The sequence below is a fragment of the Topomyia yanbarensis genome, chromosome 2 (assembly GCF_030247195.1).
Source record: "Topomyia yanbarensis strain Yona2022 chromosome 2, ASM3024719v1, whole genome shotgun sequence".
NCBI classification, from domain to species: domain Eukaryota; kingdom Metazoa; phylum Arthropoda; class Insecta; order Diptera; family Culicidae; genus Topomyia; species Topomyia yanbarensis.
The window spans coordinates 4,508,327-4,531,639 of NC_080671.1; the positions used below are offsets into that span (position 1 = coordinate 4,508,327).

The following is a 23,313-nucleotide window of genomic DNA, read 5'->3' on the forward strand; positions in this document are numbered from 1 at the left end:
ACTTTTTGCTTTCTCCTGTCAGTGATGTGTATTCGAGAGTTCTTTTACATATGCTCTCTTAATTTTTCTAAATTCTCTTTTTGAAAACAGCTCGATTTTTTCTGGAGCTCCAGATAGTTTCCTTATGTTTTGTTTTTCTGTTGTAATTTCTTCTTCAGATCACAATCTTCTCAGATAGCTCCCTTTCTTGTTTTTTACCACATATGATGCCTTCTTCACCACCTCTTCGAAGATTTCTTGCGCTTCATTCGGGTCGTACAAGTATTGCGGGCTGATCGCGGGCAGTAGGGTTATCACGTTATTCTGGAAGACTCATTTTTGTGGTCTTTTCTATCAGCGGTATTTTTGATCTCCTATGCCAATTCTTATTGATAGATGTGCACTACCGAATTCTTCATCCAGAACGCTCCATTTCGCTTTTACTGGCTTCTCCTTTCGTTACCAATATCAGGTCAATCGCATATTCCCTATTGTCTGGGGCCAGGCTCATTGTGGACTCTGCGTCGTTCAGAAGGATCATGTTAGAATCCATGATCAGCCGGGAATTCTGGGCTCCAGCTGTTATGATGGGCATTCAAGTCTGCCCCCAATACAATCTCCCCTTCTAATTGCTCTAGCCATTTGAATAGCTTTCTCAGATCTTTGTCAGCTTCGTTAATGGTGCAGACTAGCTTGTACATTGAAAACAGGCTGATTTGTTTTTTTCCGCTGATGATTTTTACTCCTACGGCTTCCAGGATGTAGAAATATGGCATTTTTTATAGTTTTGGTCTCAATGCCTTACTTTCCTAGAATTCCAACTCCCTCGTAGCCGTCTTGTTTTTTTTTGAAACTAGTTCGAAATGTTTTAGCCTAAACGGCTCATCCTGTTTAGGTATAAGCTTTATTTGCCCAATCGCATATGCTATGCTATGCCAGAAATAAGCTTTATTTATTTGCACTTTTACCTCTTAAAACTATGAACTTTTATTTGATTTTCTTCACTTTTTCCAAACGAGGTAGGTAGCACAGATATTTGTTCCACGGCTATTGATGTTTACTCAGAGTTCTTCAAGACCATTGTTGAGACTAATTTTGTGTTTAGACGATAGTCGATTGAAAACAGCGATAAGAACACCGGAAACCACCCCTTGCTTTACCGAAAGTAATTTTATCACGATCATTGCGATATACCGTATACCCAGGACCGAATAACTGTGGCGAGTTTATATTGTCGTTCAGCCATCTTCGTGCGCAGTCCTCTCACATTCTGGTAGTATATTCCTAGCTGTTGAGACGGCCGGACACCAGAAACAGTTGTGATGTCGTCATGGTTTGATTTAGTGATCGCTGGACGAGCGGTGCTACCGAAACTGGAGCTGTATTGTCCATCGATTAACTGGAAGCTGAAATTTCTTTGAGCGGAAACAGTGTGTAGCTTCGGATTCTGTTTTTGTCCAACTCGATTCTCAATATCGCGATTCAAACTCAGACGAAACGAGTACCCGACGTGAACACCCAAAACGTTCTCCCAACCCATGGTGGGACAAAGAGTGCTCAGACGTGTACGCGGAGAAGGCTGCCGCGTATAAAGCCTTCCGGAACGACGGGTACGCGATATTAGAAAAGCGAATGAAAAATTTAATGAAAGCCAAGAAACGCAGTTACTGGCGCCGGTTTGTCGACCGGTTAACAAGAGAAACATCAATGAGCACTCTTTGGGGCACGGCCCGACGTATGCGAAACCGAAACAGTACTAATGAGAGCGTGGAATATTCAAACCGTTGGATATTCGATTTCGCCAAGAAGGTTTGTCCGGATACCGCCCCGGTACAGAAGATCTACCGCGCCGCGTCCCCTCACGATAACGCGAACGAAACACCTTTTTCGATGGTGGAGTTCTCACTTGCTCTCTTGTCGTGTAACAATAAAGCTCCAGGTCCAGACAGAATCAAATTCAACTTGTTGAAGAATCTGCCAGACTCTGCCAAGAGACGCTTGTTGAACTTATTTAATAAGTTTTTTGAGGCTAACATTGTCCCACTCGATTGGAGGCATGTGAAGGTCATCGCCAACGCAAAACCGGGAAAACCAGCCTCCGACCACAACTCGTACCGACCGATTGCAATGTTTTCCTGTATCCGGAAGTTGTTTGAGAAAATGATCCTATCTCGCCTCGACAATTGGGGCGAAGCAAATGGCTTACTGTCAGATACACAATTTGGCTTTCGCAAAGGCAAAGGGACGAACGATTGTCTTGCGTTGCTCTCAACCGAAATTCAAATGGCCTATGCTAGCAAAGAGCAGATGGCATTAGTGTTCCTAGATATTAAGGGGGCTTTTGATTCGGTTTCGATCAACATTCTTTCAGAGAAGCTGCACCAGCATGGTCTTTCAGCAACATTAAACAACTTTTTACTAAACCTGTTGTCGGAAAAGCACATGCATTTTTCGCATGGTGACTTATCGACATCACGATTTAGCTACATGGGCCTTCCCCAGGGCTCATGTCTAAGCCCCCTTTTATACAATTTCTGCGTCAACGACATTGATGAATGTCTTGACAATTCCTGCACGTTAAGGCAACTTGCAGACGATGGCGTGGTGTCTGTTACGGGACCCAAAGCTGTCGATCTACAAGGACCATTACAGAATACCTTGGACAATTTGTCTGCTTGGGCTATTTAGCTGGGTATCGAATTCTCCACGGAGAAAACTGAGCTAGTTGTATTTTCAAGGAAGCGTGAACCAGCACAACTACAGCTTCTACTAATGGGTCAAACTATCGCTCAGGTCTTCACAGTAAAATATCTAGGGGTCTGGTTCGACTCGAAAGGTACTTGGGGATGCCACATTCGGTATCTGAAACAGAAATGCCAGCAAAGGATCAACTTTCTTCGTACAATAACCGGAACATGGTGGGGTGCCCACCCAGGAGACCTAATTAGGTTGTATCAAACAACGATATTGTCGGTAATGGAATACGGATGCTTTTGCAAACGCTCCGCCGCGAACATACATTTCATCAAACTCGAAAGAATTCAGTATCGTTGTTTGCGTATCGCCTTAGGGTGCATACAGTCGACCCATACAATGAGTCTCGAAGTGCTGTCGGGCGTTCTCCCGTTGAAAAATCGATTTTGGGAACTCTCATATCGATTGCTCATTCGATGCGATATCTTGAACCCGGTCGTGATTGAAAATTTCGAAAGGCTTGTTGAGCTCAATTCTCAGACCCGTTTCATGTCCCTGTACTTTGACTACATGGCGCAGAATATTAACCCTTTTTCTTACAATCCCAACCGTGTGCATTTCGTTAATACTTCTAAATCTACTGTTTTCTTCGACACATCCATGAAATACGAGATTAGTGGAATTCCGGACCACATACGCCCACAAGTGGTTCCAAACATTTTTTATAATAAATTCCGAGAAGTCGACTGTTCTAAGATGTTTTATACTGACGGATCAAACCTCGAAGGATCCACTGGCTTCGGTATTTTCAATCAAAAGTTCACCGCCTCCTACAAACTCAGTGACCCTGCTTCAGTTTACGCCGCAGAACTAGCTGCTATTCAGTATACCCTTGGAGTCATTGAAACATTACCCGCAGACCATTACTTCATCGTTTCGGATAGCCTCAGTTCCATTGACGCTATTCGCTCGATGAAACAAGGCAAGCACTCCTCGTATTTTTTGGGGAAAATACGGGAGCTACTGAGTGCTTTATCTGACAACTCTTTCCAGATTACCTTGGTATGGGTCCCTTCTCATTGCTCCATTCCGGGCAATGAGAAGGCAGACTCCTTAGCTAAGGTGGGTGCCTTAGAAGGAGACGTTTACGAAAGACCAATTTGCTTCAGCGAATTTTTCAGTATTACTCATCAGAGAACCCTCGAAAGTTGGCAAACTTCGTGGAGCAGTGGAGAGCTGGGAAGGTGGCTACATTCGATAATCCCTAAGGTATCGACGAAACCTTGGTTCAAGGGGATGGATGTGGGTCGTGACTTCATTCGTGTGATGTCCCGACTCATGGCAAACCATTACACGCTGGATGCACATCTCCGGCGTATTGGGCTCGTTAAGAGTGGTATCTACGCTTATGGCGACGGCTATCACGATATTGAGCACATTGTCTGGGCATGCACCGAGTACAGTTCCGCCAGATCTCGGCTTATGGACACCCTCCGGGCCCGAGGAAGACCACCCAACGTCCCGGTTCGAGATGTACTGACAAGTCACGATGTCCTCTATATGTCCCTTATACACCTTCATAAAAACCATCAATATAAAAATTTAACTGCCCCTTCTTATTTCCTATTATTCTCAGAAACGCTCTCTTCCACCTGTACCATACACCCACGAAGGATTGATGGGACTCCAAGGCGACACAAAAAATCTCTGTCGAATGAGCCAACAAACACTGGACCTACAGTACGAACATCACACGCGCAACTCGAACTCTCCGATCTGCATCTGAGCCGTCTGGAGGAACCCCTGCCGACTCGAGGAAGAACACCCGGTCTCCCTGTACACAATTCTTCTTAATGAAGGCCATCCGAGTCTACATTCTATGCCGTTGATCTCACGATGCCTGAAACTGAAAGTTAATAACTTTCTTCCCTGCCATCTTTGTCTACCCTCCCTCCCCTGACTCTTATACCCAGAAGGATAACCCCTTACCCCCCCCCCCCCCCCATTCTGTATCTTCTAGTTCTAACTATTATATTATATAATCTCATTGAAAATGCCCAACTCTACTACCACAAAAAATAACTCTAATTAATCTCCGCGAATCTTTACAAAATTAAATCACGCTCTCTAGTTATTCCTAGTTTTAAGATAGTTATAAAAATTGTCCCCCTTAGTTAAAACCTATTTGCTTCAATAATCTTCCTGCTAAAAATGTCAAACCATATTGCCGTAAAAACTAAATGACCCCCCTAATCTTACGAAAATTATATTACCCCCTTGTGTATATGTATAGCTATAAATTCTCCTTAGTTTAATTTAAAAAAAATTAATATGTAATCCCCTAGTTTTAAGTAATTTGAAATGTAAAACAAACCAAGATTGGCACCTTTATGCTAACGCAAACCTGTCTTATCAAATAAATTGAATAAAAAAAACCCACAGTATTTAAATAGTATTATATTGACTATTTGTTCTACAGTGGCACTAAATGCACATGTAAAGCATACATGCTTTAAAGATCCTTGCAGCATGTACGCGTTATATCAGCTTTATATATGCATGCAGAGCAAGCGATAATGCTATATTTCGGCTGTGCATTTATGCATTATTGATGATAATATAGAGCTTTACTGCATTGTTAATGCTGTAATGGAGTTTCAATGCAACATTAGTGCAAATGTGTAGCCAATATTATGCAATGGCTTAATGCTTATGGTTACCTGGGGCAGTCTCGGGTTTGGTGAAAAAGAATATTTTCCTGTGATACACGAACGAAATATTCTTTGTATGTAAACAATTTGCTATTCGGCACTTGACAGTTAGCATTGTCATACGGAACGTGCTAAAACCGAGGGTCTGCCCCAAAGGGAAAAAGAGCGTGTCCGGATAAGAATAAGAAGAGTGGCAGATTTGACAAACGCAAAACAGATTCAAGATAATCTGCATAAGGTGTATGCATGTGTGTACAATAATATTTTTGGTGGCAAACGCTTTGAGAGGCTGAAAGCACTAGTTTCTATATTCAAAACATTGTTTTAATTAATTTCGTTTTTATTAACCTCTTTTTTGGGAAGTGAATCAGTATTTACGCAATGTCGATCTTGCCAATCTTAAAACCAAAACTCTCGCTTTACGTATACCTTTACCTTATCTGGTCTTGGGTTTTCACGTCATTTGCAGTTTGACAAGACCAAAATTTGACAAGACCATAATTCGGTCTATCCCTGAGAATGATCATAGGAAGGGCAATCTCTCGGCTAAAACGGCTCTGAGATGTCATCTGGGAGAACGTCATGTGATAAAAGCTTCAAGTTGATAACTTGAGCTTTTGCATATGGAGACTGCCCATGGATGTGTGTTGTTTACTATAGCCATAGGGTACGAGAGTCAATAAGGGACTGTGATATACAGAGCATGAAATATTATCAATCGATACCGAATTGTGTTTGCATTATATAATCAGAGCCGGTTGGTCTGGTTGGCCCCCGCTAAGGGCGCCTGAAATCTTGACTGCTTCATATAACGGGCGCTAAAAATGACTACTTTTTCAGTCATGTAGTTAAAAAACAAAAAAAAAATTAACGGATTCAGTATTTTTTATTAAAAACATTATTCTTCAAAAAAACGTCAATGAATATTGGAGAAGGAGCCCTGGTCAGCCGTACGACGCAACTTAGTCGCGATGCTCTCACAAGAGCGCTGGACGGCACTGACGTCCATCTTCCGGATACAATTCCGAATCCTGGTGGTACCCTGCTTCCTATCCTTGGCCCGCCTATTATTTTTATACACTAGGGCACTGAGGGAGCCGAAAAAATCCTCAATGGGGCGGCACTGGGGCAAGTTGGTCGGGTTCCTTTCTGTCGGCACGTATGGTATCTTTTTCTGCTCAAGGTACTCCAGCGTCTTCTTGGCGTAATGGGAAGCAGCCTTCCCTCCCTTAAGAACAGCAGAAGAATTTTCTCAAGACGCTCCTCCTGGTACACTTGCTGATTGATGGCCAGAAAGGTCGGCTTGAACCACAGCTTTAAAATCCCTCTGTCCGATATACAGTATAACTTTCTTTTCCAAATTTATGCTTAAGCTTATATTTTACTTCGGGAGGGTGGTGTGGCCGAGTTGTCGCTGTAATAGTAGCTATCAATTACTGGAATATGGGTCTTCGAGAGCGGAAAGTAACTTTCGTCGTCCAGCACGAACGATGTCCCGCGGTAGTTCCTCGTCATGCACCTGCACAGCGATTTCATAATCGCTATCTGCTCGCCCGTGTACTCGGGGAACCGAGTCTTCTTCCAACAGATGATGTCCTCCATCGTTAGGGTTCGGTAAATCAAGGTATGAGAGTAGTGATATTTTCGGCTGTTGCCGAACAGCTTTTTCAACGCGTCGTTCTTCTTCTTCGTCATTATCTTCGCCAGACGGCCGCTACCGGCCTTCCGCTCCGCACTCAGGGATGCCAGGATCTGGTAACCTGTACCCACGGGCACGTTTTCGTCTCCAAAGTGGTGCACCGTAAACTTTTTTCCATGGTGACCATGCGTTTTGTAAAACCCTACAACGCACTCGCGGAGTGCTTGCTGTTTCGACGCCCTCTTCGATTAAACTGACAGCACCCGAGCGAAAAGAAAAATGCCACCCATTTCTAGGGAGTCCAGAGAGAAATTGTCTTGGAGAGAAAAGAATTTACGCTCTTTACTTTATTTATACAAAGATATTGAAATCATTCTCATTTTTATTGAACGCCCGTTAAAAAGTGAGGATAAATGATAAAATAAGACAAACTAGATTTTTGTTCGAAAAAACTGAACTGAACGAACTGAAAAAGAAAGCCAATGTAAATGTCAAAGAAGCGCACAGCTGAGATTCTATTTCTTAAAAGAAAAGTGGATACACCTTGCTCTTCCTTTAGTACTATGGCTCTTAATGTTGAAAAATATTTCACACCTTGCAGTCCCTTGCTAATTAAATGTCGTTACAACATAAAAGAGGAAAAAATTGACTAACTCTTAGTCGTTAATAAAAAGGAGAGAAAAAGAATAAACAATTAACGTGCTCGAGTTGCACAACACGAAAATTTCAACTGCAAAGACTTCAAATTAAAAAAATGGTGAAAATATTGCAAAATTTATCGTTCGTTTACTCAGTTTCATAGAAATATAATGGGATAGATTTGTGGTCATGGGTAATGAAGCAGCCCCTCTCCTCAAAGCTGTAGCAAAGATCGTGCAGTAAGCTAGATCAATTCTAAACGAGAAGACAACCCTACGGTGTACGGTGAGAATTTAAGCCTACTCGATGCCGGGAATAGTTCCACAATATCACAAAGTTGTCGGTCATCAACGAGTTCTGCACTAAGTTGAATCTCTGGTTACAATGTCACATGAGATTTTTGGTGTTCCTGGAAACGCCGAAAACTCCTTGTCTTATCTCATATTTCGAAGGCCAAGAACTATGGACATGGTTATGTGAAATCTCCTTCCAAAGGTTACTTGATACGCGTTTGAAAGGATGCACCATTTTGTCCCGTCCAGTGCGATTGCCATGCAAAATCTTTGCTTGTTAGAGCAAGGGGTCCTTGAAATAGCCAACTCCGTACTTCAGTAGCTCATGAAACTCGAAACGGTGGCTGCACCGTCGATCTCAACCTTGTGAGCGAGCATTTAAACACAGTAGTCTTTCGTACAAGGCTTGTCGCCAGTAATATTATTTGCTTGTTTCAGTCAAAATAAAACATGTTGGCGAAATTTCGAGAAAACTTTCACGATGACTATTCCTACTTCAGTTTCTTCTAAATGTTTAGAATTTTTAGTGGATTGTCTATTATCTAAAGAAGATCAGAGTTCAATGTGTATGATTCAAACGGGAAGTCAGTGTTTAATACTAGCTACATCAAATTTGAAAAAATGCATTTGATGTACATTTTTGTATCAACTTTACACTCCCTCACAGACAAGTCTGTCCAACAAACGCCTTACGCCGATCCATTTTGTTCGATATTTTGTTGGATGTGGAGCTAGTTTCTTGTGAGATTTTGACGTCTTACACGCAACGCTAAATACATTCCAAACTTCTATTATGATTTCGAAGTGTGTCTAGTAATAAAATTCGATTATTATTTTTCTTCCATACAAACTGTTGGCATCGTAATGTACAGTCTCTTTAATAGATGCTCCCTTCATTGCCTCCAAATGGGTTTTCTATATTTTAACCCGTTTCCATTTTTTTTTTCTTTATTAATAGCCCGCCTCACACCCCCACACCAAAAAGCTCACAAACGGAGCCCCCTGGTAGTGGACACATCAGTTCTCAGCGTACAAAAAAAAAAGGTCAGCACAACAAAACAAAGTTACGAATCGCGGAAACGCTGGGAACAAAAAAAACAATACGAGACCGACAAAACACAAAATTTGACAAGAAGCTACGGCGAGTACCCAGCGGAAAAGAATCCTTTTAAGGGTCCCATCGTAGCTTTGCAGGAAGCTCATAATAATTTAAATTTATTTATTACTTATTGCTAGAAAAAATGCATTTATCAATTGTTTTTATTAAAAAAATGTTAACCAATTATAGCTAAAGGAATAAGCCCGATTGGTGGTGAACGAAATTTATATTAAAAATTCTCCTATTTTATTTTTTAAAATTAGTTTCAATTTTGCTTGGAAACGAGTGCGACATGTTATTTGCTTTACATCAGTAGGAAGCTGGTTGAATAACTTAGGTCCGATGAAAGAAATGCGTCTTTGACCAAGGTTCGTGGATACTCTGGAGTATAATAAATGATTGGCTTGTCTAGTGCTGTGAGCTCGAATGCCTGTTGTAAATTCTAGATTATTATGAGCAATAGTATTATGCAAAGCATTGTGGATGTTATAGGAAAATACGCAGAGAAAATAATTATACGACCGGTGACATTGGTTGTATTGATAGAAGTGAAGAATATACACGTTTATTGTAAACAGAGTATTATAAAGGTTTATACATTGCAAATGTGTTTTAATTAAATTCAAGGTTATCATGTTAACATTCCCCCTTAACCGGGAATTTAGGCAATACCCAAAGCATTTTGCGCTTGTACAAATCTGGGAGCTGCGACAGGCCTTTTGTTGATCTGAGCTGATATACTGCAACTTTATCATTTTATTCTCTAACTGCTCCCGCACAAAGTGATGCCTGACATCGATGTGTTTACTCCTGGGTGAGTAGCCGATCTCCTTCTCTGCCAGACAAATCGTACTGCGATTATCACAATGAATTGGAATCGATTGCACATTACCTAATAACTCAGCACAAAATCCGCGCCACCACAGAGCTTCCTGTGATGCAGACGACAATGCCATATACTCAGCCTCTGTCGAAGAAAGCGCCACCGTTGGTTGTTTTCGACAACTCCAAGACACTGATCCGTCACCATATTGGAAAACGTAGCCGGTAATCGATCGTCTTGAATCAGGGTCATTGCCCCAATCAGCATCACTAAAACCTTCGAAAACTGCACCAGCTCGTTTTTGGTAGACCAACTTCTTCGTCTTTGTACCCTTGAGAAATCGTAGAATGCGCTTCGCTGCTGTCCAGTGAGCCTCACCAGGATTACTACAAAAACTGCTAACAGCATTAACTGCAAATGCAATGTCAGGTCGAGTACACTGCGCTAAGAATTGTAATCCCCCCACCAATTCACGATAAGGAATATTCTGCATTCTTGCTTTCTCTGTTTCAGTTGTGGGTTCCATCGCCTTCGTCAATCGTTGGTTGACATCAGCGGGCGTCGAGATCGTATTACTGTAAGTCATGTGGAAACGTTGTAGCAAATCTTCGATATACCGTTCTTGATCTAGCATGACTGTTCCATCGCCTCGGGTGATTCGTATACCCAGTATCTGGTTAGCCTCTCCGAGATCCTTCATATGGAACTTAGCAGACAACCGTCGCTTCACATCATGGATCCATTTTTGTTCGTTCGAAAACATTAAAAGATCGTCAACATATACTGCAATGACAATGATTTGCCTTCCGTCTGATTTGAAGTAGACACACGGGTCGTAACTGGATCGCTTTAGTCCAATCTTCTTCAGTTCAGCGTCCAACTTTATGTTCCACACACGACTGGCCTGCTTTAAACCATACAGCGCCTTATGTAAGCGATACACTTTCTGCTGATCCTTCGAACTAACAAATCCTTCCGGTTGTTCCATATAAATCTCCTCATCAGACAATTCGCCTTGTAAAAAGGCCGTTACAGCATCCATCTGATGAATGCGCAAATTGATTTGAGCTGCCATTGCCATCAGATACCGGATACTGGCATACCTCACCACAGGCGAATAAGTATCATTATAGTCGATGCCTTTAACTTGCGAAAACCCCTTTATCACGAGACGGGCTTTGTACCGTTCTAACGACCCATCCGGTCTCTCCTTTATCTTGTAGACCCATTTGCACTTCAGGGCCTTCCGTCCTGGTGGCAACTCGATTAGTTCCCAGGTGTCATTTGATTCCAGAGCCTCTATCTCGGTTTCCATTGCACGTTGCCACAACAACCTTTCGTTGGACTGCATAGCATCTCGGAATGACTCTGGCTCAGTACCAGCGTACATTGATGTTTCCTGCGATAAGGTAAAACTTTGAGGAAGAACACTGCACGTCACATCATAATTTTGATACTTGCCTGGAAGTCGGCGCTCCCTTTCGCTGTGCCTGACCACATTTTGTGGATCCTCTTGTTGCGGAGGGAGCGCGTTCGGTGCCGGTGTAGGTACTGTTACTGAATCATATGAGCTGTCGAAGTAAGATTCATCACCATCGCTATCATAAGATTCCGGAATCACTGCTTCTACTGTCACCGTCGGACCAGCATCGCCGAGAACAGGTTTATCTCCATCAAGAAACTGCATTGTTGTACATTTGCTGTCTGGAATTACTTTTGTTTCCTTTTCTGTCGGAAAGTCAGGAGACATCTTTTCTTCCTCACTCACAAAGATTATATCGCGAGCAACGATTACCTTCTTTGTTCTTGGTATGTATACTCGCATCCCTTTTGACTGAGCGGCAAAACCAAGAAATATTCCAGATTCCGATTTTGCGTCCTACTTACATCTGTGTGCCTTAGGAATATAGCACATCACTTTTGCACCAAACACTCGCAGTTCAGATAAATCCGGTTTCTTGCCGCTGAACCGCTCTTCTGGTGTTACCGTTACACCTTTCGTCGGCGATCGATTAATAAGAAATGCTGCCGTCGCTGTTGCTTCCGCCCAGAATTGTTTATCTAATCCAGCGTCAAACATCAGACATCGCGCTTTCTCTACAACCGTTCGATTCATGCGTTCAGCAAGCCCGTTCTGTTCTGGATTGTAAGGGACTGTAGTTTCATGGTGAATACCGGAGCTACGTAAGAAACTCCGCATGTCGTGATTCACATACTCTGTTCCATTGTCAGTTCGGAGTCGCTTTATCCGTTTTCCAGTTTGGTTTTCCGCAAATGCCTTGAAGTCCTTGAAGCATTCCAATACTTCCTTTTTGGAGCTCAGGAAATATACAAACAACTTTCGACTGACATCGTCGATGAATGTCAGGAAATATCTGCTTCCTCCTAGTGACTCAACCTCCATCGGTCCACACAGATCGGAGTGAATCAACTCCAAGACCTCACTTGCTCTAGACCCTTGCTTGCTAAATGGCTGACGATGATGCTTTCCCTGTAGACATGTTACACACGAAGGCATCGTTGCATCACTAAACTCGACTCCTTTCACCATAGTTCGAAGCTGGTTCAGGCTCTGCACGTTTAAGTGCCCCATCCTACGATGCCAAATTACCGCATCGTCTTCAGCCTGTGCTGCACACGAAACCTGCTTGCGGCTCAAGCAAAGTTTGTAAAGTCCTCACATACGTCTCCAGTAAACAGTACACGATAGCCTTTGCTACAGATTTTGCTCACGGACAACAGATTAATCGCCAAGTCTGGAATGCACAAAACATTGGACATCGTTAGCTGACATGATTCACCTCCAATGTCCGCTTCAAGCTGCACGCTTCCACAAGCGATGACAGACAACTCCGCATCGTTTGCTACATTGACTTTCTGCGACACTTCTATTGCATTTTCAAGAAGCGCCTTACTGCTACACATGTGCGAACTTGCTCCGGAGTCAAATATCCAATCCATCTCCATATCGTGTAATTTGTGAAACATTCCCATTGCCGCATGTCGCTTAACAGGCTTCTCCTGTTCGTCTGTTGAACCATTCTGCTGACATTCCGAAGCGTAGTGCCCCAATCGTTTGCATTTGAAGCATTTTATGTTTTTCTTCCCTTTTCGTTGCTGGCTGTAAAAAGCTCCCGAGCTGCTGCTTGTTTTTGGTACAGTATCCATTTTGACATCCTGGAGAATTTTGGCTTTTACAGCATCCGCAGTTATCCGTGTCCCAGACGCCTCGAGGCCCATTATCATCGGTTCGTACATTTCAGGTAACCCCATCAGCAACAGACTCGCCAGCCATGTATCATCAACCGTGAAACCAACTTCCGACAATTTGTGGCTGGTTGACATCAACTCGCTGACATATTCCTCCACTGACGAACAATTAGACAAACGTATACTTGTTAATTTACGCAGTAGTCCTATTCGTCGAGTCATCCCATCATCCTGGAATGCATTTTTCAAATTGGTCCAGGCTTGTTTCGCTGTTTTAGCACTTTGGACTAAACTGTAATTGACTGGTTCGATGCAAAGGCAAACTGTTGCTAGTGCCCGCAACGTCTGCGCATCTTCCGGATCATCTCCTTGCCGTATGATGGCGTCCCAAGTTCCTTCACGAATCAAAATCATCTTGGTTGCAAACGCCCACGAACTGTAATTTTCCCGGCCACGCAGTCTCTCGATTGCTGGCAGTGAAACGTTTCCTCCTGCATTCAAATTTCGCTCACCGCTGGAGCCACCGTTAGCACTACCGCCACTTGTTGACATTTCTTTTGTCGATTATCTTCCGGATCGATAAAATAAAACGTTTATAATCGCTCCAAGGCATATGGGCTGGGCCCATAACCTATAGGAAAATACGCAGAGAAAATAATTATACGACCGGTGACATTGGTTGTATTGATAGAACCCACTGAGACGTCCAAAAAATTGTTGCAAAATCGTTCAACACGGGTCCAACGATGGACATCTGTTGAACGGTTATTTGGACGTTGTCCAAATTGGTCCAACAAACGTCCTTCATTGGACGATTTTGAAACCAACCGTTCTTAGAGGGAAGTGAAGAATATACACGTTTATTGTAAACAGAGTATTATAAAGGTTTATACATTGCAAATGTGTTTTAATTAAATTCAAGGTTATCATGTTAACAGATGTATATTATTGTTTGGTAGTTAGTCAACCCAAGCAAAGGTAAAATGTTATGGGCATTATTATTGTATAACAAAATAGTAGGGTACATAAATGGTTTTTTATAAATAATTTTAAGACATCTGTTTTGAAGCGTTTGTAGCTTTTTCAGATTCGAGATACTGGCACGGCCCCACACAGATACAAGGTAGTTCAGCAATGAGTGGATGTGCGCATAATAAAATTTTAGAAGTACATGCTGGGGAACAAAAGAGCATACTTTACGCATAGCCCCACATAACGATGCAACTTTTCTCTCTATAGATGTTATATGCTTAATCCAGGAGAGTGTGGGGTCTAAGTGAAGTCCTAAATATTTGAAGCAGTTAGTTTCCTGAATTACAGACTGTCCCATTCTTGGGTCTGGATGCACGCCTATAGCTCTTCTAGATGAACGAAACAGCATATATTTAGTTTTTGATAGGTTCAAGGAATATATACCGAACGTTTGGTGAAGGAACAAATATTCAAATAAATTCTTCGAATTCTTATGATAGAAGCGGGTTGAGTTCCCTAATAAATCGTCAGCTCAATAAATTCTACAGAAATCTACACATCCAATCTTGCGAAACGATCCTCTGTCCGTCGCCTTCAAGTACCTAGCGTCAACTTAGGGATTATCCATAAATGACGCACAGTGGCACGACGAGTGACAAAACCCCAAAAATCAATGTCTTGTAATTCTTTTGTAGATATTTATTTTATTTTTCTCTCAGTTTGAATAAAGATATCTCAAAATTTTACTATAATCGGATGAAAAATGAATTTTTAACATTTCGTTGAAGCGAGTGATGTCGAGGATTTCTGTTCAATTCAATTCATTAGAATTTTTAGGACCTTAGAGTTTCAAATGGCGATATCTCAAGAACTACACAGCCAATTGGAGCAATGTTAAGCTCATTGGAAAGAAGAATGAATATGCTAAACTATAGATGGGAGATTTTTGTACAAAACTGATTTACGTTTGTTCTGCATCAAAAAAATTTAATATAAAAAGTTTTATATCATATCAGTAATTTATCTTTATACGTCTTCCAATTTTTGAGATGGTCTCCCATGGGTCACTTATCATGAATCTGACTCCAAATTTTTTGTAGTTTCAAGATATATAGGGCTCATCTTGCACATTTTTGCGCCGAAGTTGGTATATCTATGTTTTTGAAAATACCCATATGGAGACGCCCTGTAGCTCATAAATCTCCTTACAAATTAATTGCCTAAACAACATCATATTACTGAAAAATAGCGATTTTAACTAGTTTAGCAACCATTTCTGCTATCCGATGAGTTTAGCTACTATGATTAATGTTTATATTAACCCTTTAACGACCAACGCATTCAAATGGGTTTATATAAAATTAGTCGAAAAAATGAAATATGGAATATCAAAACTGATAGCAGAAATGGATTCAGCGACCCAAAATTAGTTAAAACCCCAAGTTTTAGCCACATAGATCAATTTTTATAGTTTTGTCACAACTTTGTATGAACAGGTGCCACTGTGTGACGTAACATTTTTTGAGTGATTTTAGCACCCCCCCCCCCCCCCTCCCCCATCGTACCATTTCTCACGCCGGGTTGCCACGGACCCCCACGGAGAAACATCAATTGTGTATGCTATCAATATATTATTTTCGGCTTGTTAAGAAACAAGACTTAAAATTTCAATATGCGGAACACGAACTAGCTAAAGGTTCCGGAAGTCCAGTGGGGACCACATGCAAACATCCACAGTCAGGCTTAGTCGGAAGAAACCTTCCTCAAGGAAGTAAGCATAATTTTAGTACATACATTCTCCGGATGTTATAGCACGGTATCTCCGTAGGGTTTTTTTGCAGTAGCAGAAAGTCTTCGTTCCGGCAGCGGCAAATGGTTGACAGATTTGCTTCCGGTGGCGCAAAGTTTGCGGTAGCAGTCATCTTCCAATCGATTTTCTTAAGCGACCTAGGAACAGACGAAGCTTACGAATTCGAGTGTACGAGCAAACGGCAGTGAGGAGGGGGAGGAAAAATAGAGTAAGATAGATATGACGAATATATGTTCAAAATGAAACTTCTGTGATTTTGGGATTTGATGATTTGGGAAACTTATATTACACTACTTCGACGAAGAGTTTCCCTGCGGTGGCAGTGGGTCGAACGACTATTCCACAGACATCTATCTCTGACTATTCTGTTCACCGCGTTCCATTTTACTTTGTTCGCACACATTCCTTAGACAATGCGTTGCCGAATCTGTTCAGATACATATTGAAACAGTCAAGTCGCCTAGCACTTTAACTACCTCTGACGAGATGATTCGGTATACGCTCGACACTCGCATGACCATCAGCCTAAACGTGCTGTCCAGCCAAGCTCTGTTCCTCTTAGTCTGCGGTGCCGTCACCCATGGAGGTTCTGCGTATCTGAGCACCGATATGGGGACACTCACCAGTAGTCGCTTTTTACTGCTGCTGATCACCGATTTGTTAGGCATTATTCGAGATAGTATCGGGATCCCTTTTACGGCCCTCCCATATGCATAGTTGATGTGGTTATCAAAGTTTAGCTGATCGTCTATCATCACTCTAGTCCACTCTGCTACAGACATTTCCGCCTGCTGCATCTTTCGGTTCCTTATCAAAACCACCTCGGTTTTGTGGTGTGCTAACGTCAGCTTCTGCTCGCGCATCCAGTTTTCCACATCGTCTATCGTCTCCGTGGCGAGTACTTGTACTTCACCCAGTGATACACCGACCACTAGAAGCACCACTTCGTCCACCAAATTGACAATCATCTTCATGTCCTTGGGGAGTCGCAGCTTCAATACTTCGTCATACATAGCATTCCAAAGAGTCGGATCGAGTATGGAGTTCTTTTCCCGGCGTCTGTTTCATAGATCGGTGTCCGGTTCTAAGAGTGGCCCCTCAGAATCCTACAGTGGTACTCGGAATCTCTCAATCTGTGCAGCGAATCGGCGAGTGCAATCAAACTGGCACTGTTAAAGGTATTTTTTTACGTCTAGCGTAACCACTCCGCAGTAACGGTTTCCTCTTCTCTTTTACCTCCATAGTTTCCACGACCGTTCCTATTGCGTCCACAGTGTATCTACCTTTCCGGAATCCGAGCTGCATATTGGATGTGCCATTCTCACCCTCCGTGTATATTGGAAGCATGTAAAGGATTGTTTTTAAGCACCTTGCCGACTATATCCAACAGGCATGTCAGCCTGTATGCTGAAGGATCTTCAGGGGACTTGTCTGACTTCGGCAACAACGCCACCTTGTTGGTTACTTGAGCTCCTTGTTCGTGGTCATCCTGCGCCCGCACGGCTTGGGCGGCCAGGCCGTCGGTTCCTGCCGTGGAAATAGCGCTTTTACAGTGACTCCTATCTTCTACGGGCACTTATCCGGTAAAACTGCTGTTTATTTCTACGGGCACCTATCCGGTAAACCGTCGTTTTATTTTCACAATGGCAATTCTAAAGGCGTCTCCCCTCGGTTTTGAATTAACGTTGCGGTTAAGCTCCTCTAGGCAGGTTTTCTTATTGAGTTTGATTTCCTTGTTAAGTGCGGCCTTATATACTGGTCTTAAAGCTGCTCTTTCAGCGACATTGTGAGCTGTCTGCATTCTTCTCCGAGCTCTGTGACAACATGCACTTCATCTGCGCTGACGTACAGAGCACTCAAATTTCAACGCTTCGAACTTCGTTGTTCTCCATCTCCACTAGTTCGATTGAGTCACATGCGCTTCCAACGGACCGCCAATATTCCTCGCACACACTCCTATCAAGCTTCCTTCCAGCCCTTTGCTTCAGCAGGTAACCTCAATAACCGATTCTCGACTTTCCCGGAGGTAGGGGCTGGTGGTACCATGGTTGGAAACATCTACATTGAATTTTGCAAAGGCCTCAAGTAGACTACCTAGGCATTGAAATCGCCGGCTATGGCGACTAGTCCCCGATCGGTAGGCTCTTCTGCCAGTTTATCGAGTTTACCTTATATTTCTGTGAATTGATCGATCATCCATCGCGAAGGTGCGTAGCAATTGCAGAAGAAGACACCATTAATTTTGGCGATAACAAATCCTTCATCTGCGCGATAAGACACTAACTGAAATGAATATCTTCCTGTCGTCTAAATCGCCGATCATTTTGCGTTATCTGATCACACTTAGACTCCGCTACAGATTTCCGCAGCAAGTGTTGTGCTGTGTCGAAGTGATGTTTATCAAATCTGTTTAACGAACTCTCCAAAATTTTGAACCTAAAATTTCAACCAGAAAAGGATGCACCCAAAACTATTTTTGATTTGATGCGATTACCGCCAGTACCTAAGGGGGGACGTTTCCTCCGAGCATGTACTCACCCTGCTCTCCTTGGAAGGTGACCTCGAAGTTGCCGCACCAGTCGGACACGGAGAAGTGCTTCGTCGCCTTCATACTTGACTCAAGGATTCTGTCCCGCTGCACCTTGAGTGATATTTTTTCGTGGTAGTAGTTTGAATGAAACTTTCGCACCTGTTGAAAGTGAACAAGAGAGAGAAAGAAAATGAACATCGATAAGAATCCTTAGGTTCTTCCGGTTCAGTTTGAGCGTACGAGTCTCACTTCGTGGTAGAAAAAATCCTGCTTGTCCTTGAAGGTCTCCGAACCGCCAATGTTCTTCAGCAGGAAGTGTGTAAATGTGGCCGCGATCACGTTGCGTTCCTTCGAGGCTAGTTCGATCTTTGGCTGGCAGCCATCGTCGATGATGAAAATGGAACCGTGACCGTTGTTCATCTGGATGTTGGACGGTGGCAGAAAATGGAACTGTAAGAACAAAATTTATTTACTATAACACCCACGAGATTACACGCCCTTACCTTAGTAGAAGGACACAACCGGAAAGTAGCAATTCGCTTGGGAATGATTTTGAGAATCATCTCCTTGATGGTGACCTGCTTCGGTCCAACGTAGCAGAGTACCTTCCGTGGCTTTGACCACCGCTGCTGACCAAAGATGCCGAAAAGTTTTGCTTCGTAGCAAATGTTGTGCTTCCTGGAAGCAATGTTTTTGTGGACCAGCGTTGTATCGCTGCTACTTAGTACAATAATGTCGAAATCGCCATTCGGGATTTGAAGGCTGTCGTAGCTGATGACTGCCCGGAGACAAACCGGTTCCGGAAAGAGGGCAGTTAGACTAATCCTAGAGTTTACCTTATCGTAGGAGAGGGTAATTGCGTTACAATGCTTATCACTATGGTTACCATGGAGATCGAAAATTTCAATCTTGTAACCCTTGATGGGATCACAGTCCGGTGTGAATTGACACGTGTTTCCATGTTCGTCACGTGGTTCAATATGTAGGAATGTAGGTGCCCCGGTGCAACACACCACCGTACTAGCCGGACGGATTAGTCGTGACCGACGAGCATCCATTGGACCTGGAACAAAGGTTTTCACGAACGGACTGCCAGCAATGTGGCTCGATCCGATCAATACTGAAATCTTGTACTGACCAGCTGTTCGGACGGTGAACTTGACCTTGGCAATGTTGGCATTGTTAGGATCGGTTGGCGATCCCAGCTCACTGATTGTTATGATTTTCCTGGTACCTTCAGTGACTTCCACGAAGAACTGATCCGTATCACAGATGGGATAGGCGTGGCCATTTCGCTGGTGAAATCGTACCGTAAAGCACATGGTTCCTCCGACGATGGCCGGATCCTGCCAGTCCCAGTGCACCTTGCAGTTGGCCGGTAGCAGATACTTGCCAGTCACGTACTGAAGCAGGGAATGTCGTGCTTCCGGGGCCAACGAGGGTTGTGTCATGGCGGCCAGTGTCACCAAACCGGCCACCGAGACCGACACTACCAGCATGCCACCCCATGTCCAAGCGTCCTGGTGCTGGCTGGATTTCACAACCGTTGACCACAGGTCTGCCTTCAGTGCTTCCAGGTTCGATTTGGATGTGGGCAGCTTTTGGCGCGCCTGCGACCAAAGTGACCAGTCCTTCCCAAGCAGCTGGTTGGCGCGGGAATCCTCGAGCCAGTAGACATCCTCCAGTGAGGTTACCTCGATGGAGACCAGCCTGAAAGAGAGAAAAAGGGATATAGTGGTTAGCTTTGATTCGGAACATAATGACTCAAAAGGCACGTTCCCTTGGTTAGTCGGAGATTTGCTTGTTTATATTGAGTTTTTTTTTGGGTTAATGTTCAGCAATAAAAATTAAAAGAATAGGTAAAACAGTAAAATGAATGTTTTGAAACTAGCAAGACCACCGTGAACGCCTTCTAACGTGAACATGTTATGCTGGAGTCGTATATACTTAACACGTCAAAGGGTTCCCGAAATCCATGTTCGGAAAAAAACAAAATGGAAGATGCATGTCGAGGAAGAGGGAAAGTAAATTCCATATATCGACCAAGAAGATAATCTGAGAAAAGCCAGACATAGTGACAAAGCCAGAAATCATGAATACAAACATAATGTAGCTCAAATCACGGCAGGAGTCCCACAATGCTCTATCCTGCCAACGCTTTGGAGTAGTATGTACAATGAAACAGAGCAGAAAAATCAACGGACGCAAGTGGCTTCCCTGAACTATTCCTGAACTAAAAATCTCCTACCATTTTCATTCGATCTGAGAGTATCGAAACTGCAAAAACTACCGTTGAACCCCCTTTTAGCGATTGTTATATCGTGTAACGCTCTAGTGTCGCATAGGTCGGGGTAAACAAGATCAGTTAGAGCATTCCCTGTTATGTAGGTTGTTAGACATTGGGTTCTATGTTCAACATCCAGCCATGAAGCTACGTTGATCGTCGATTTGGTACTGTTTGTACTGACCCCGAAGCACCACGATAGTTGTTCATGTTTCGACATTTGGATTTTTAATTAATTGGATAAATGTTCCCGAATTTCCAGTAATTCGAAAAAATGGCACTGGCAAGAGAACTTTAGAAGAAGAAGAGTCACCAAAACGTACATCATGTTTTCCCCTAAAAATGGATTAACCATTTTACGCATGAGTTGGATTTGAATGTTTCGTGTTCCACTCGTCAGTAACTGACACCAACTTGCTGGCAGTTGGACGATGTATCCCAACCAACACCAAAATCGGCGCCAGTTAGACACTAAATCCAAACAGTTCACACAATATGTCTGAACGCCTACAGCAACTGGCTGGTATCGATTAATCAAGCACAGAAAATCTGGATCGCTGACGTGTATAGGAAAATGAACTGTTTTTTGGCATGAGAGCCGGACTACAGCTTATTCAGCTCGTTCTTTCTATTTATTCAATTTCCATTGTGTTGTGATTCTCATTTAAAGTAGTTTTTGAACTATTTAAATTCTTTTATATAGCAAATAACGTATCGGTAGCAAGCGTTGAACGTTTTCCTTCCGATTTATGAAACAAGATTAGCAATCCGTTTAGTAGAAGGAAAGTTATTAAGGTTCAAAATGTACGTAACGCTTTCGCAAATATACACTACTATCGCTTTCTCGCACGTTCTCGTGCCGTGCATGAGCCTTTCCGTTCCGTCCAGCTTCTAATGGCATAACCAAAGCGAATATGCCGGCATTCCCCCACCAACTGCTCTCGCCGAGCAACTCATTACGAATAATTATAGGAACAAACATGTAGTAGACCTATATTTAAAACTTTTCAATAAATAAAAACAAATCGCCCGTTTCAAAATATTTTCACGTGAGTTTTTGAGCCATTACAGTCGTGATTCGCTGGTTGGACACTTTTTAACTGGACCGCTTTTTAGTTAGACCTCCGCTAGTTGAACCATTGTCTAACTAAAAAGCATATGAACGCCAAAATCTCATGTCAAATTTACTTTGACAATTAATCCAACAATATTTAGAGATGTGAACAGATGTATTTACACTGCCAACATCTCCTTTGGAGAGTTTTTGACATTTGTCAGTTGGTCCAACTAGCGAATTAAATTCGTTAGTTGGACAAGGCTGTGGCGCAACCAGCGAATCACGGCTGTATAATTTTCGCATCTTGAACGTATTGATTTCTTGTTACACTGTTTACTAAAAATAAGTTGCAACATTCCAGAAATACATTTCAAGATGTATACGACAACAGCAAAAGTGGGAAAAATTCTGTTTTTGAAACCAGAATATCACACAACCCTTTTCAAAATTTGCCTAGTTAAATTCTTTTTTCAATTTTTTGCCTTCAACTTTTTAATTTTGTTCAATTGTGCTGATTTTATTCTGTTTTTACGTCTTTTCCACATTTTTAATGTATTCTATTACTTCTGATCTTAACATTCCACATTTTTTTCCGTTTATCTATATTTTATTCCAGTTGTATCTTTTTACATTTCTCTTTTTCTTCACATTTTGCATATTCATATTTAGCTTTGTCCCAATTTTTCATTTCGCTAATTAATTTCATTTTTTTTCCGCTTTTTCTGTCGTCTTATTTATTTATTTTCATTTTGTTTTATTCATTCTTCCCTTTGTTTTCTGAAATTTTCCTTTTGTTCCTTATTTATCGTTCATCATACTTCCATTTAGCCTACCTTGGCATTTTCTATATGTTTTGTTTCATTTTCATTTTGTTTGGTCATATTCTTTATAAAATATTCAGGTATTCAAATTTCTCCATTTTTAATCTCCATTTTAGTTTTTTTCTTTTGTTAATTTTTTCTGTGCTCATGTTCATATTTCTTCTACTTCATAGTTTTTTTTATTTTTTAAATTATTTAATTTTCTTTCATTTTTTAAATTTTTTTCCTTTTTTCTGGTTCTTATATTTTTCATTTCCGCCATTTCGATTTGCCCGAAGTATACTATTTAAAATTTTCTCCACTTTTTCTCGTTTTCCATTTGTCTATTGATTTTTCTATATTTTTCAATCCGTCCATGTTTCTTCAAATTTCGTCCCTTTTTCGATTTTGCCATATATAACGAATGGTTTAATGGGGCAGTGAGCAGCACTCCGCCAAGAAAAAAAGCTTCTGGCAATTGTCAAAATTATCAAAATGGTCCTGCCAGAATTCAACTATACTCCTGCTAGTTATTTCGTGCAGATTCGCCTCACCGATTCTCCTTTGTTAGTCTGTGTTTGATCTGATGAATATGAATTTCATGTCTCCAATTACTAAAGCCATGTTTTTATTATAAATATATTGTCTATCTCGAGATAATCTAGCGTTTCGTCCAGGTGTTGCTATATAGGATAAACTCGAGAGCGAACGAAACGAAAATAAACGTCAAATCGTTTTCACATTCGCACGGATTTAAATTGAATGGGCGCGTA

General features: G+C 42.1%; 1 protein-coding gene across 2 annotated transcripts in view; it reads right to left on the reverse strand.

Annotated features, from left to right (window-relative positions):
- The window catches only part of LOC131682420 (apoptosis-resistant E3 ubiquitin protein ligase 1), a 246,792-nt gene that overhangs the window by 9,217 nt on the left and 214,262 nt on the right, over positions 1–23,313 (reverse strand). Inside the window, exons 3-5 of one of the 2 annotated variants that reach the window (XM_058963869.1) lie at positions 18,903–20,109; positions 18,649–18,849; positions 18,408–18,558 (exon numbers count right to left, since the gene is read on the reverse strand). In XM_058963869.1, the coding sequence (XP_058819852.1) occupies positions 18,408–18,558; positions 18,649–18,849; positions 18,903–20,109 (1,559 nt within the window). Of the gene's footprint in view, positions 1–18,407; positions 18,559–18,639; positions 18,850–18,902; positions 20,110–23,313 lie in introns of both variants that reach the window. The other variant, XM_058963868.1, reaches the window with a different exon arrangement.